The sequence below is a fragment of the Dermacentor variabilis genome, chromosome 9 (assembly GCF_050947875.1).
Source record: "Dermacentor variabilis isolate Ectoservices chromosome 9, ASM5094787v1, whole genome shotgun sequence".
Classification (NCBI taxonomy): domain Eukaryota; kingdom Metazoa; phylum Arthropoda; class Arachnida; order Ixodida; family Ixodidae; genus Dermacentor; species Dermacentor variabilis.
Genome location: NC_134576.1, coordinates 144,626,888 through 144,642,628, shown reverse-complemented (window position 1 = coordinate 144,642,628; position 15,741 = coordinate 144,626,888). Strand labels below are relative to the sequence as shown.

The following is a 15,741-nucleotide window of genomic DNA, read 5'->3' as shown; positions in this document are numbered from 1 at the left end:
TTCTTTGCACCAACGTTCGGGCGAGCCCGCAATGATACTACCATTACGAGGCCGCAAGCGCACGCGCTGGCAAAAAGAAAGGGCGTCCCGGCCGTCACATTGGTGCGTAATAATAGAAAAAAAATGATGAACAGTTAGTGGTCTGTCATCACCAATTATCGGTGCAAAACAAACTCGCTAACCACGTGATGTAGTTTCATTTTTGTCCCGCTGTAGATAAACGTGTTTATAATAGGAGACAACCGCTACTGCACAAATTCACGCATTAAGAAGTATGAAGGCCACTTGAAACTACTCGATATTTCAAGCCTGATTATTTTATTTTATTTTTTTACGTCTAAATTGCATATGCTGGCTCATGAGATATGCTCGTTGCGCAGAGATATAGAATATTTATTGCACGCGGAAAGACTGCGTATCGCACATTGATCGTTTGACAAATGCATGCTGAGAAAATGTACGTACGGTTGTCGGCGACAAATCTCGAGGGGGTAAAAATGGGTAATTTTCGCCCAAGACGGACAGTGCGGTTCGACGTTGCTCTCCCTTCGTGGAGCTAGCTAGGATTACACTCCTCTCCCCCACTCCACGCGAAAAAAAAAAGTTTCCCTGACACCAACGGAGTCATCTCGGGCGCTAACAAATATTTTTACAAACATTGCCCCGGCCTTAGCGTAGTTCAGCCGTGCGCACGCGAATTATCGTTTTCCGACAGCCAACTTATTCTCTCCCAGATGTTTTTCGTCGTCGGCAGGCGAAATAAAGCACAAGAGAGTCGCTGCGAGAAAGTCGGAGTGCCAAGTTTTCCGCCCGTATTGCTCCTGCAATCGCGACGAAACACACAACAAAATTCGTGGCCGTCTCTAAGGGCTCAATCGGCATCGTTTTTCTGCCGATATTGTCAGTCTGTTTTCTTGGAATGACAATAAAACGGCATACGTACAGAATTTTGTCGCCGCCATACCAGCACCAGCGATAATGCCCGCTTTCCCAGTGCTCCGTATGCGCATGCGTTATACCAAGTGCCCTCCTCCTGAGGGCGGGACTTAGCGGCTCACCGCGGCGGCCTTGAGTGCTGGCGCGCGCAGCGGCGCGCCATCGGAAGATCCCAACGAACAAAATCGACGAAGAAGCGTGCGGTGGAAACATGCGTGCGACTCTTTGACAAGTCTCTGCGCTCGACAACCTGGCGTGCTCTACCACTGTCTTTGCGCAACGCGAAAAGCTAATTTCCCTGCGCTCTTCTCAAAATGCGCGCATGCTTGCAAATTTCGAAAGCGCCAGAGTAAATTATCGAAATTTCAGAACGTATATGTAAAAGTCACAAATGTTGGCGTTGTAGCCGCCGCTCCTTAATAACTAATAGAAAATTGTTTGTTCGTTTTTAACTGCTTTTGTTGCAATGTTGTTTTCAAACACGCCAGCATACATTGCAAAACACGCGGTCTGTATATATACATGTCGCAATTAAAAACAATAACGTTTAAAAGTAATGTACGCGTCAACGTGGCTTGAGTGCCGTGAACAGATATTGAAGCAAACTCTCCCGAGTTTGTGTCTATAGTTGTATTTCTAATTATGATGCCTAATATTTTGCGCGCAGTCTTCATTCGCGCTACAATTTCGGCGTGTACGAAAATCGCTGCTTAACCATTTCTAAAAGTGAGCTCCTGAAAATGGGGCTTGTAATTAAGAAATGTTAAAAAATTTATTCGTGTGCTTAAGATCGTCTTGATCTATCTGCTATTTCGTTAATAAACTAAACATTATTGATCGCAATTTTTACAGCCACCGCGCCGTCGTCTGCTGCCCATCCAAGCAGCACATGCTTCTATTTTTTCATCCATGCTTCTATATCAAAACATTAGCCTTAAATTACAATATATAATACTACCTTATATGTATACAAGCTTTTTATGGATTAAAACATCATATATATATATATATATATATATATATATATATATATATATATATATATATATATATATATATATATATATATATATACCTTTTAGCACATTAAGTGGTGTTTATGACGTGTTCTCGGCTCCAAAAATAGCTTTCGCTACATTCAACCAGCAAAAGTATAGCCTTTAAGATCTGCATCGTAAGTACCATGCCAGTGACTTTATCATGCCTAAAGCATGACTCGTCTATTAAGTATTTTAATCTCATCTCTATGAATCTCATTTCACAAGAGGTAGCTTTATTAACTTAGGGATTGGCTCATATATTGGCTTTCGTTACTTTGAGGAAACCCCAACCCAGGAAATCAGCATGAAATCAGATTCCCACTCGGAGCAGAGCTGGCAGAGGATGGTTACAGCGTATGAAACTCGATGGGGCACAGGGTTGTATAGCAACCTGTTTGTTTTCTTTAAGGTATTGCGCTTGCCCATACTTAGTTGCTGCTCAAATTTTGCAGTAAGATAGCATTTCTTATCTACATTGTTTAGTGTAACCAATGTAACACTTGACTTTTCACTTGCCTGATTTGTCCAGAAAAAAAAAAAAAAACGTGGATAGATGTTATGAGCATCTTCTTTGGAACGGGGCGGTGGGCTGCGCCATCAAGCTCTTGCTTTTATACTGCCTAATCTCCTATCTAAGTTAAACAATAATAAAAAAACACTATGAACTTTCACAAACTAATTTTCTGATCCCCTATTCACAAACTGCTTTCACCTGCGCCCTCTCACAATGCCTAGCCCTCTGTGCCCCTCGCGATGTTTAAAACATGACTGCTATGACGCTATATGATCGTTGTCGGCATAGGTAAAGCAATGGTAAAGCATGACCTTTGAGATTAGGTTTTATTAATCACTTGAGGGGGAGGACGATCTTATCTGGCAACGTTCATTACGTGTTTTGTGATCATACCATATCATACCTCCATTAGCTCTATGACAACGGTTCTTGTTTCTTTTTCTGCACGTCTGCTCCAACAGGAGACTTTTCAGTTGCTAAGAGATGAAAACGGCAATTTATTTTTGTCAACTTGGGCAACGCATGAAACCTGTGCATCTCTCATATTGTACCTCGTATAATCACGGCGGTGGCAACATCACTGCTGCTACAACATCCGGAGAATGACGTCCCCGCCTCACAGACGCGTCGACACGGGCCCGTGACAAAAGATCGATAAATTGTTTGGTCTGGAATTATCCGAACGGTCTGCGGAAGCAGGTCACGCCTATACTTCACATCGGGTTCGCAAAGTTTCTATAGGGCCCATGCAGTAGACAGCTCGAGCCTCAGACCGGTGCGTCGTCGCAACTGCGAAACCTCGTTTCAGCGTACGATCACTTTTCCACGGGCAGCAGGGAAGCGGCGCGCGCCGAGATGCAGCCTGACGACGTGACCCAGTGCATTCAGAGAAACGTCCGCAACTGCGAACTGGACGTGCATCCGACCGAGAAGGCCCTCATAGTCCGGTACGAGGTGGAAGCGGTCGTCCTGGGCGACGATGGACCAGCGCTCGAGCAGAGCCGCTCCTGCCAGAAGCTTATACGCGTCAAGAGCATCAACGCCACGACCGACGTGGCTGCGCTGGCTCGCGAGATTGTTGCCAAGTGCGACCTCTTGCACGAGTCCCAGACGGGCCGAGTGGAGCGGCTGCTTTCGTACCTCCAGCAGCGCAAGGACAACGGGACCTTTAGCAGGGTAACACCTATGTTATTGTATTGCTCTTTTTAACAGCGGGAATTGTCGTCGTCGGAGACTGCCGAATTTGAATAAACACTTGAACTATTCCGAGAGCTGTCCATGCTAACAAAAAAAAAATGAAGAATTGAGCTCTATATAAGGAGCCGTGCAGCGCTGTTCTAATTAAGAGAGCAGCTGATATTGATTCAAAGCTAAGTGCAGCTGTTCACAAACTTTCAGTGAGGATCTTTATATTTGTCTGGGATAGGATATGTCTACGTCTGCCTTGTCTTCTAGGATATAATCGTGTGGCGTAAATTGACTTGGTGTAGATAATTTCTACATAGCCATCAGCTGCACTGCTTTGTTACAGGTCCATGCAATCATGAACCCATGCACAACGCAGTACAGCCACTCTGCAACGAGCAAAGTAACTACGATGCAGAGGTTCACAAGAAGATGAAGACTTCAACTGTGATTGAACAAGGGATATCTGAGGCTGGAGCCAACGTTCTGACAGGGGGGCTTGTCTTTGTCAGGTCCCTATACAAAGACTGTCAGAACATTAATGGTTTTAGCCTGAGAAGGGTATAAGATTGGGCATGTTAGTAAAACATGCTTTAAAGTGTTAATAACATGCAAGGACACCAGAGATCTCCCTTGTTGGCCTCTGCCAGCTAAAAAGTATATTAACAGCCACACAGCTGGTGCATCGGCTATTGCATTTGATACATTAATAATTAGCAGAGATGTAATATTTGAAAATTGAACTTGTTAGTACAGGGATTCATGTTACTGAAATTCAGATGTGAAAACACAAACACAAGAAGGAACAAAAATGACAACATAAATGTCAACTATCAAACAAACAGGCACAACACGAATAGTGTTGTACATTCTCAAATGTCCATGAGATTGGCGATTACCCTGGGATGAATTGATACGTATGTTTAAAGAGCGGATGCAGTTAACCCGTTGGTTAGAACTCAATGAAAAGTGACTGTGCTCGCCACTGTCATTGTGATTTGATTGCTTTTTTTTTTTTTTTTCTGGGCGCCATTTTGCCCAAATAGGTAAATTCTTAACTCGCACTCTTGGCAGTGTTTGATTCTGCACTGTCACTTTGGCATGACAGTAGTATGCTAGCCACTGATGTGTCTATGATCTCAGCCCCAGACAGGAGTCCAGTCGTGGCAGCATGGAGGCTCATCACCTTCAGGAGGTCGAGCGGCACCGATGGCCAGCATGGCCTGCCTCGAGTCTTACGTGGACATGCTGTATGAGGAAGGGGAGGACAAAGTGCGTAGCTCGGCCATGGTGCTGCAGCTGGCTCGCAGCCCAGACAACTTGGGTGAGCTGGCAGCCAATGACACCCTGTTATGTGCACTGGCCCGGGTGCTACGAGAGGATGGCCGCAGGGACACCCAGCTGGCCACCAACCTGGCCTACGTCTTCTTCTGCCTCTCAACTTTCTCACAGTTTCACCCAGTCATTGCCGAGTACAAGGTGGGCCCATTCCTTTGCCAATTGTTAAATTTGTTGCTTCAAACAGAATATAGCAGAGCTTTGAAAAGTGGATACCCATTCCAATGCTTAAACAGCATGTGCTGCAAATACTCAATCGCTACAGCATACTGCTGTTGAGTGCAAAGCCATGGGTCTGAGTTCTGAAGGCATTTCAATGGAGTGGAATGTGGAAAAACTTCTGTAGTGTGCTTTAAATTGTCTGCATTTTAAAAAATGCCAGGTGGTCAGTACTAATCCAGAGCAAATATCAAAGCAGCAGTCATACCTGATGTGCAGATACCTCTAGTTTGCATAAATACTGATATAAAATAAAATAATAGCAAAATATTAAAACAAGGTATTGTCTTTTTACATATCCTGGATGGCATACTGTGTGTAGGAAAGATCAGGTCAAATATATCGTGAATAATCATTGTGTCTTGATAATCTAGGTTGGCTCCATCTGCCTAGATTTGGTGGAGTACGAGCTGCGACGGCATGCTCACTGGAGAGAGGAGCTGTCGCGAGCACCAGACGACGATCGTAGTCGGCGCAAGTTTATGGGGCTAACACGCCGACAGGACCAGCTTCTACGTGTGTGCCTCTACCTGCTTCTCAATGTGGCTGAGGAGCCACGCAGCGAGATCAAGATGGTCAACCGTGGACTTGTGCCCATGCTTGTTGAATGCCTTGAACGGGAACAGACGGACCTGCTCCTGATTGCAGTCTGCTTCTTGAAGAAGCTCTCCATCTACTATGAGAATCAGGTCTGGTACCTTTGCATCTTTTTGGGGGCCGTAGTCATAGCAACTGTTGTGCACAGGGGCCATCCACAGGGTCATCCACTCTTTCAGTAAGATCTATCATCCAGCATCTGTTCAACTTCATAGAAAAAGTGACTTAGAGTATGCCAAAGAAATCTGTTACTAAAGGTACAAGATGCAGGCCTTCATATCTGAAATTAGGCCACAGCCAGTGCTTGCATACCAATAAGGCGACACACTTAGGGGAAACTGCCCATTATATTATTTAAACCAATATGACTCCATGAACCTTTCTTCATAGTTGTAGAAGAAAAGATTACCAATATGGTGACACCTAATGGAAATATCTGTTGATGAAAAAATAACCTGCTTGCCTCCACTCCACATTTCAGCTGCTATCTGTGCTTGAATATGAATGAAATATTTTCCCTAATAGTGGACAACCGTGTACCTGATGTTCTTTGCCAACCACTTGCTTGTTCATGTACACAAATGACTGGTACCTAGAAGCTTCCGAGGGCCACTAAATCTTGCATGAGTTCTAGTTATGCTCTAGCAAACTGGCACCTAGCTGGTAGTCTCCAACATGAACATCTAGCTGAGTACTACCCCAGAATGAGAGTGCTAACACATTCCTACTGTGGTGTTTCAAGTGTGCGCTTGGTATAAAGGAACGACAACATCGTAGTGCAAACAGTCAAAAGGGCATTTATTGCACGTTTCATGTTCCAATGCCAGCTAGCCAAATTACTACCAATAGAACACGTAGATGGACGCGAATGAATCGTGGAAGTCCGACTCATCGTGACAGGATATTGAGTGAATAGGTTCCCTCCCATGCGGGACACAAAGCCTAATTGTTAGTGTGTATGGTCACGCGAATGATGGCACATTGAAGCAATTGAATTCATCCATCCAAGAGTCCCACTCTGAAGCCTCGCAAAACAGTCCCGCAATGCGTGCTGACAGGCGCATGACAGGTCCGTGCACTCTGCCAACCCCAAACCAAAGAGACAATGGCTACTCCCTTTTGCGCTCGAGTAACCTCTCCATTAGATGGCATAAGCAGTGCCACACTCGCGCCACCTCTCGTGCTATTCTGCAACTACACCGAGTGCCGGTGGTGCTTGCTATGTGGCAAAGCAGGAGAACAGGAGATGCAAGAGTCATACGGGGGAAGCAACATCAAAGGAAGCGTGAGGGTCACGTGTCCGTTTTGTACTTTTTGCTCACCTTGAGTTTAGGCTGAGGTTATCTATCTTTAAAGGTGTGTCCCTAAGGTCAAATATAAAGTCAAGCTAAAATGATAGATTAGCCTTCGAAGGCATCCAAAGCATCACTTGTATTGATAACAGAGCTTTCATAAATAACAAAAGGAGTGCAAATTTAGTGGTGTCTTACAGAGACGTATTGTGGACCAGTTTGTATACCCTCTGTGGTTGAACAGATGCAAGTTAAAGAACAGCAATACCTGTTTTAGTTGTGGACATTCAGAGTTGTAAAATGGATACATGCTTTCTATTTTTGCCTATTTCCGTAAAAAGTTCGAGGGCCGAAACCAAAAATCTGCTCACAATACTCACTAAAACATAACATTTAGAATTTTAAACCCAGCACATTTCATTGAGATCAGTTCAGTGAATGCCCAGTGAGAGGATATTAAATGTGTTTGAATGGGGAGATGAGAGTTGGCCCAAAAAGAGAAAGCTGGAGTTTTAGTTTAGGAATGGCTGCATTAAATATAAAGTTTAAGGTACCGTGTGTGGCTGTGTAAACAAGCAACTGTGTGCAAAGAAGGCAAGGCATGACTTTACAAACTTTTTACTTCTGCAAATAATGGCGTCTTGTAAGCATATTTTTGCTTGTCAATTCGCATTGGTCAGAAAGTAATTGGCAATTATTCTTCATCCCAGGCTGAAATGGCACGGCTACTGACCATTGAACGGCTTGCACCGCTGCTGTCTCAGGAGCCACTCACATCGTCCGTGATACGTCTGCTGCTCAACCTGTCTTTTGATCGTGCACACCGTGCTGCCATGTCTGCAGCAGGGCTTATCCCCAAGTTTGTTCAGCTCCTTGTCAAGGAAGGGCGTGCGGCATCTGATGAGACACCAATTCTCTGTATCTTGTATCATCTGAGCCTCGATGATCGGTGCAAGTCCCAGTTTCCCTACACAGACTGCATGCCGTGGTTGGTCAGGTCCCTCCTGGCAAGCCAGAGTCCACAGCCGGCTCCACTGGCACTGGCCATCAGCCTAGCCAGCCATCGACGCAATGCCCAGCTGTTTTCTGGGGCTCTTGAGAAGCTGCTGGAGCGTGCTCTGCGGGATGCAGATGCCTTGTTCTTGCGGCTTGTGCGGACTGTGGCACAGCACAGTGGTGCAGCTTGTGGAGCATCCCTCATGTCCCATGCAGATGCCCTCTGTGCTGCACTCATGCAGCATTCCTCAGGAGCTGAGAGTGATTTTGCAGTAGAGTGTGCCTCTACACTAGCACAGCTGGAGGGGGGCCCCTTTGGGAAACTGCTGAACGGACTTTTGCCATGGATTCGTACGCGCCTTGCCGAGGGACCAGATGAGCTGCTTGTGCCTTTGGTTCAACTACTGGCCACAGTGGCACGGAGCAGCGAGACTTGTGCCAAGGCCGTCATGCAGCAGAGTCTGGTTGCCGACTTGACAGGCCTACTCAGAGCCAAGCAGGAGGATGACCAACTAGTGCTACAGGCGAGTACACCTTGGCATCATTTTAGTGCCATTTCATGAGCATTTTTACTAGGCATGCATTCTTATCCTCCAAGCTCATTAGTGAAATCAGTAAAAACTCAGGCACTGCAAGTGACTTGTATCAATGGAAGCTGAGCAAGGAAGTGTGACAGGAAGTAAGCTTGTCTTGCTGAATGGCTGAGCAGACAATTCTTACGCTAGCCTGTGCGTTGTGTGCATGTTTTAACTTTCACCATTGATTCACTCTATACCACTTTGCTAGCCAGTAAAGGCTCTTATGATACCCATAAAGAATGTGGGAGATTATATGTACACGGCACCCTTGTCACTATCAGCATCATTAGCCTGTTTTTAAGTGCCATCTAACGTAAAGCCCTCTCGCAGAGTTACCTCTGTCCTACAGTTATCTCTGTCCTGTGTCAGCGGAACCCATCCTATACCTTCACATTTTTAGTCCAATTGGCACATCCCCTATCCTTACTCCCTATCCTGCTCTTTCATAGTATTTCGCTTTTATGTTAATCTACAGCTTTAATACTGCTAATGGACAGCAGATTGCTGAGGGATGCATACAGGATCAATATCCTGCTTGTCTTGCTGAGTCCTGTGTCTATTTAATGCCGGTAAATTAGGATCACAGTATTGAAACTTTATTTCACAGAGAGGGATCCTAGGAGTGTAGTATAAATGCTAGCAATAATGTTGGCTTGGAAACAGCATACCTCCATTCACAGCTTTCAGCAGCAGCTGCAATAGCAGCAACAGTTAATTGAAATTTGGTGGCACCTGTATGAAATCCAGAGGCTAACAGAAACATATGCAAGCCAGACATCACACTAGAAATGTGCATCATGCAGGTTAGGTGGAGCAATACTAGTAACCAGCTAGCCTATCCTACTTACTTAAAGACTGTCTTGTGGTCGTGTGCTTGCTGACTCGCAGGTGGCATACGTGTTCGAAGCCTTGGTAAGCAGTGGCAGTGCTGCTGTACGGGAGTCGCTGGTGCAAGGTTCACAGGAGGTGCCAGCATACCTGCTTGATCTCCTTCATGACCGCAACCCAGAGGTGGGCCATGTCTGCAGTCACGCATTGACCGTGCTGGCCCACTACTACCCTGAGTGGGACCGCCGGCTGTGTGAGGCACGCTTCTGTTGGCACAATGCACAGGTGAGCTCGCGGCAGCCTGTGTCCCACTCTCTCCTTGGGACCACTTAGTGCTGGAGTGTGAAGAAAAGACCAATCTTGCACAGAGGTGACGTGCTTTGTACAGGGTGAAAACACATGCACACAACACATTGTTCAACTGTGTGATTCACACCTCAATATAATGAATACAAGTATAACAAATTATCGATATAACAAAATAAACCGAAAATGTTTCTTGCCAATGTCAGCATGTAACAAATGTATGTGCCTAAACAAATATCAGATTTAGAGGAACTATTTTCACGTTGGATGAGACATTGTTATAGTGAGGCTCAACTGTGGAACAGAACCAATATGTTTCGACAAGAGGACTTTTGGACAAGAGAACATCACTCTAAAAAAGGCAAGACCTCTTGTTGGAATGTTGGCAGCTAGCTAGGGCTTTCCAGGTTATCAGAACACACAACTGGACACTGGCTCAGCATGAAAGCATGTGTGTTGGATATAGTGAATAGCAATACTATAGAAGTACTAAGATGGTATCATGTGAAGCAATTGACGAGACTTGGATATAAGAAAGAAATGGTACTGGATGTAGTGAAGCACTTGCCAAGCCTTGGTAGATTTTGGGCAATGGCAAACCAGATACCTAGGACTTCTGAAGGGTGTGTGAACTTGCTTAGTGCCTCACTGTATGTGACGTACAAGTTACTTGGATACGCATACATCTGTGAAGGATTATTTTTTGTTTTCACAGTACACCTTTTTGTATGACTGCTTTCTCTACTTTCAATAGAGGTTTGATGTTGGCGGCCCTGCTTTTAGTACTTCACTGTACACATCTTTCTAGCTGAGTGGGTCAAAGGTTACATTCATTTTGTGATTCATTTCTACTTTCATTCTTGTGATTCAAATCTTTCATTTGACAATATGCTTTCTTTTGAATAAAGGTTTGATGCAGCCACCTCTGTTTTTTCTCAATGTGGAGTTAGAGAGCTGTAAACTTGGTGCTTCAGTTCTTGTTTTAGTCTACCGATTTTCAGCAATTTTTGTACTGTATAACAAAGTATAAACAAAGATTCTGCTTGCAGCAGTCGGCTGAGTTTATCCTTCCCTCTTAAATTCCAAACTTTATTAAAATTGGTTCAGTGATCAAGTAATGCAAGCACTTATGGGCTCACATGTGTGTTTCTGTCATGCGTATAATAAGTAAATCAGAGCTGACCTCAAGCCAAAGCTTTCTCTGACGTGTTGACAGACTGACGCTATGACTTAATGCATTAATCACATGATACCTACAGATGGAGAAAGTGGCAGTCTGACCAAACTTCTGCAAGTATATTTGAGCACAGTGGACATTTTAATTGGGGTCTATATTTTTATAATGACAGATGAGCTCCCTTAAGTGATACTTTCATTTTATTTTCACAACAATAATGCATGCTTTGGCTACTTTGCCTATAAGTATTCATTTACTTTTCACTGTTTTAGCACATTTGAAGCAAGCTGGTTGCTTTGGATTACTTTATCATGCAGCATTTTAACATGCAATTTGCGGTACAATAGGATATAATAGTTTTTAAGCTGTGACCTTACTTGTTTGTTTATGTCTATAATATTCATGCGCTGAGAAAGTACTCTCTATATGATGATGCGACAGTGGCTGAGGTAGCATGCTGTCATACCCGCATTTATTTTGGAAGGCGAAGTGGTGGAGAATGAGAGCACGTTGTGATGCCCATGGCTTGCGAGCTTAGCTATTTGAAGTTCGGGGCGGTAGCGGCGGTGATTATGACTGATAATAATGATGGATGACGACAATTAGGATGCTACATGTACATGTACATTGTACCCTGGAATGTTTTCTTCAATTAGGACTTAAATTGATTGAATCCCTGTATTTGTGGAATTTTACAGTGTATAAATTCAGGCACTGGTGGACAGCATTTCATATAAGAAAATTATATTTTCAACTTCATGCCAATTTGCTCCAGATAAGTGTCAAGCTTGTTGATTAGATGAATCCAGGACTTTGACAATGTGACTTACTTGCTCTCTTTGTATACAGTGGCTGGCAGTAGTCCAGTCAGGAGGGGCACCAGAGGAACATGAAGAGGGCCCTTGCGAGCAGTTCCTGGACCGATCGGACCTTCTATCCAATGGTAGTGCTACTTCTGATCCTTGAACTGACTGTCATCAAATCTGACAGTGATGAACTTCACAGGACCTGAGACCTTTCTACAGACTGATGGACATCGTCTCTTATTAATGTGGCAGACTTCGGACAAGGCACATCCGATAGCCAGCCTTTGATGGTGATGATGGTAATCGTCTATGTGTAAGTGACGGCGGACTGCAAGTGACGCATGTAACACAACTAAATCATGATCGCATTAGCTGCCACAGTCTCATTCTTTTAATTATCATGGGCCCAGCATCGCGTCTATTTATTACATTCGTGCCATCTCTGAAGAGGGTATGAGGTGGCCAGGTTCCCCTCAAGCTGCAACCTGCAGCTTTTTTATGCTTGGTCATCCTCGAAACTTTGTTGCAGAATAAATTCAATTCAATTCAATTCGATCTGCAAACTGGACAAGGGCTCCATGACTGCCAAAAGTTCGAGACCCTCTGGTTCATGACACCACAGTTACTCAGTACCAGCAATTAAGCAGGGAGTGTTCTCTTGGCTGGTGCCTTCTAAAAACATTGCCAAAACCATGATGTGATTATGAGGCACGCCATAGTTGGTTACTCCGGAATAATTACAACCACCTGGGGTTCTTTAACATGCACCTAAATCCAAGTAGATGGGTGTTTTTACATTTCACCCCCATCGAAATGTGGTTGCCGTGGCCGGAATTCGATTCCGCGACATTGTGCTTAGCATCCCAACACCATTGGCCTCGAGCTCCACCGCTGGAAAAGCTGGCGCCACCGTCGGCGTGACGTGGACATAGCGGCCGCGTCGGCTGCTTCGAGAGCGCCGAAGCGAGTTGAAAACGAGAGTTTAAATTCCCTCGTACGCTGCGGTCCTCATTTAGTGGCGAAATTTTCCCGCTTCGAGTGTCTCCTTTACAACGCTTGAAAGCACTACAATAGGTAGTGGCTGCCTTTGAAGGCGCGCAACATGGTAGGCTACTGCTCGGTGCCGCAGGGCCGGACGCACGTAACGGAGGCCGGTGTCAGTCACACGTAGCCGCAGGACAAGAAGCTGCGTGAAGCTTGGCTCGCGAAACATAAAACCGGCAAACAGTCATCGGCTACAACTCGGGTATGCAGCAAGAACAGACGAGAGGAAGATTTCTGCTACGGCGCCCGGTCTGCGATGTTCTGAAAACGCGCACTGAGACGCCGGTTTGGTCTATGAACTTGTCGATGCTATAGATACTGGCAATTTCAGTGGAGTGGAAAGGCAGCGGTAAGAAGCACATTTAAAAAAAGCATGGCATATGGTCATCTTTGTGTTATGAATTAATGCACTGGAATACTAAATAGGAGCAGCGGGAAATTGCACGCTGAGAACACCGATAAACATACAGTGCGACGCAACTCGAGAAATAATATTGAAAGGTCAAAGAATTTGGAAGAAAAAAAGATTGAATCGTCGCGACGGCACATCACAGTCCCCGTAGGGCATCGAAATCTCTAAAATGAAATTATTTTTGAACAGCTCTGATAGCGCCCACGCAACAATGGTTGCTTGTATACTGTCAAATGCTCATATTCTGCGGCCTAAAGCTCATGGCACCGTGCGAAAACGCGCACGTGGAGAAAGCGAAACAGTGCGCGGACAAGCATGCAGACGCGCAGTCGGTCGCTGCGAATCTGCGCGATCGCTGCATTGAGGCTTCGTTCTATTACGCTCCATTTAGTTATACAAACACTATAAGAACATATTTCACATAGTTTGCTCTCAGCGTTTACCTGTACCTTTCACGCAAGAAGGCGGTTCGGGAGACTCCATCGCGGCGACTGCGCGCAGTGGTGTTCACTGTACGTATTCGGTAAACAGATAGCGTCTGTAAACGATTGTGTGCTTTCAGTTTGCCCAAGATTATCATTCTCTTCTCTCGTTTCGAAAGTACTTGCAGAAATGTCCGGGAGAGCTGGCGCATGGTGTTTTCAGTGAGCGCTAACAGCAAAACCTATGAGGAGCGCGCCGCGTGATCCCTCATACTACGCCAGCGAGGCGCTTCCGATAGATGGCGACTCCGTAACTCCTCGCCGCCAATAGCCACTAAGCAACCACGGTGGGTTAGTTACTGTCTCAACAATGCAACAACACTTACAATGGTAACAGAGTTTATTGTTTTTTAATTGAGAGGTTTCATTTAGATCAGACTTGCACGTAACAAATTACATGTAATTAATTACTTGTAATCAGTTACATTTGTTGGTTATATTGTAATTTAACTATTAATTTGTTTACTCAGTAACACTCCCTGTAGTTCAGTGACTTTTGACGGAACTATAGCTCTGACAGACGACACAGCTTTGAAATATAGAGAACTTAAATATTGTGGTTGTGGGACCTACAGATCCAAAGGGATGAAAACATGTACATGGGTTACCTCCTTCCCACAATCAGTGTCCTGCAGCTACACCTGGTTCACATTAACATGGCAAGCTTGCAGATTTGCACACTTCTCTTGGTTGTCCGACTTATGAGGTTTTTTTACATATTAAATTTATCGCCCTCTCTCCTGGAAGCGCTTACGGGGGCAGGCCTTCGTAGGTTAAAAACGCTGCTGAGATCTTCGGTTAGTGCAGTCTGTGACTTCTTTGATATAGACAGAAGTTGTTGGCAGGTAAACGTGTATGTTTCTTGGGATTCAAGTCTATTTATTTGTTTTGTGCATACGTACATAAAGGTACATTTGTGCTGTTACAGAAAGAGGTCGCAGAACACAGGGCTTGTATGGGGACCTCCTGTCAGTTAGCTATAAAAAACATAAGTGAAATAAAATAGCAGTTCAACAGCAAGAAATAGAATACATTTGTAATAATTATCACAGGAAATAACAACAGAAGAAACACAGCACCAAAGTAGGTAACAAAATATAAAGGACATCATCAAATATGTGGTGAAGTTCGGAGTATTGAATATTCACAAGAAGAGATAGTATGTAGTTCTTTTTTGAGCTGGGCTAATGAAGACATATTTCTAATATGGGATGGTATTTTATTCTAAATTGACAGTGCAGTAAAGGCCTGCCTTCCATAATTTTTGTGTACTTTCGGCAACAACAAATTTTTATTACCAAAGAATCCAATTGGGATGATGTTTACTGGAGAAATATTCACAAGTTGTTAGACAGAATTAGATATTTATGGTTCTGAAGAAAAATAAATGCATGATTAAACTTTACCAGTTTTTGTATTGATAGTAAGTTGTAGGTGAGGGAAATGTGTGACACATCGCAATGGTAAGGATTGAAGGTAAGTACATTCAAATAGCTTGATTTTGAAAGTGTTGTAGTGGCATTCGGTGGGTTTGATTGGTGTTTACCCATGTCAAAATGCAACAATTGAAATAACTGTCATCATCATCAGGCTGGTTACGCCCACTGCAGCGCAAAGGCCTCTCTCATTCTTCTCCAACTACCCCGGTCATGTACTAATTGTGGCTATGTTGTCCCTGCAAACTTCTTAATCTCATCTGCCCACCAAACTTTCTGCTGCCCCCTGCTACACTTTCCTTCTCTTGGAATCCAGTCCGCAACCCTTAATGACCATCGGTTATTTTCCATCCTCATTACATGTCCTACCCATGCCCATTTCTTTTTCTTGATTTCAACTAAGATGTCATTAACTCGCGTTTGTTCCCTCACCCAATCTGCTCTTTTCTTATACCTTAACGTTACATCCATCATTCTTCTTTCCATAGCTCGTTGCGTCGTACTCAATTTAAGTAGAACCCTTTTCGTAAGCCTCCAGGTTTCTGTCCCGTATGT

General features: G+C 44.3%; 2 protein-coding genes across 7 annotated transcripts in view; one reads left to right on the top strand and one right to left on the bottom strand.

Annotated features, from left to right (window-relative positions):
• The window catches only part of l(3)mbt (lethal (3) malignant brain tumor), a 58,494-nt gene extending 57,434 nt beyond the window's left edge, over window positions 1–1,060 (bottom strand). For 5 of the 6 annotated variants that reach the window (XR_012822822.1, XM_075669785.1, XM_075669788.1 and 2 more), the window contains exon 1: window positions 944–1,060. The gene's annotated coding sequence lies outside the window, so the exon portion shown is untranslated. Of the gene's footprint in view, window positions 1–465; window positions 589–943 lie in introns of those variants that run through there. The other variant, XM_075669786.1, reaches the window with a different exon arrangement.
• Window positions 1,061–2,683: 1,623 nt separating this feature from the next.
• Kap3 (kinesin associated protein 3) lies at window positions 2,684–15,155 on the top strand. Its single transcript, XM_075669782.1, has 6 exons — window positions 2,684–3,666; window positions 4,819–5,154; window positions 5,607–5,921; window positions 7,832–8,641; window positions 9,584–9,808; window positions 11,856–15,155. The coding sequence occupies exons 1-6, from the start codon at window positions 3,346–3,348 to the stop codon at window positions 11,970–11,972; spliced, it is 2,124 nt and encodes a 707-aa protein (XP_075525897.1). The 5' UTR covers window positions 2,684–3,345; the 3' UTR covers window positions 11,973–15,155.
• The last annotated feature ends 586 nt before the right edge of the window (window positions 15,156–15,741 follow it).

Coding starts and splice junctions, on each gene's coding strand:
- Kap3 (XM_075669782.1), top strand. CDS start 3,346: ATGCAGCCTGACGACGTGACCCAGTGCATTCAGAGAAACGTCCGCAAC. Junction 5,922..7,831: donor CCATCTACTATGAGAATCAG/GTCTGGTACCTT, acceptor TCTTCATCCCAG/GCTGAAATGGCACGGCTACT. Junction 9,809..11,855: donor TCTGTTGGCACAATGCACAG/GTGAGCTCGCGG, acceptor CTTTGTATACAG/TGGCTGGCAGTAGTCCAGTC.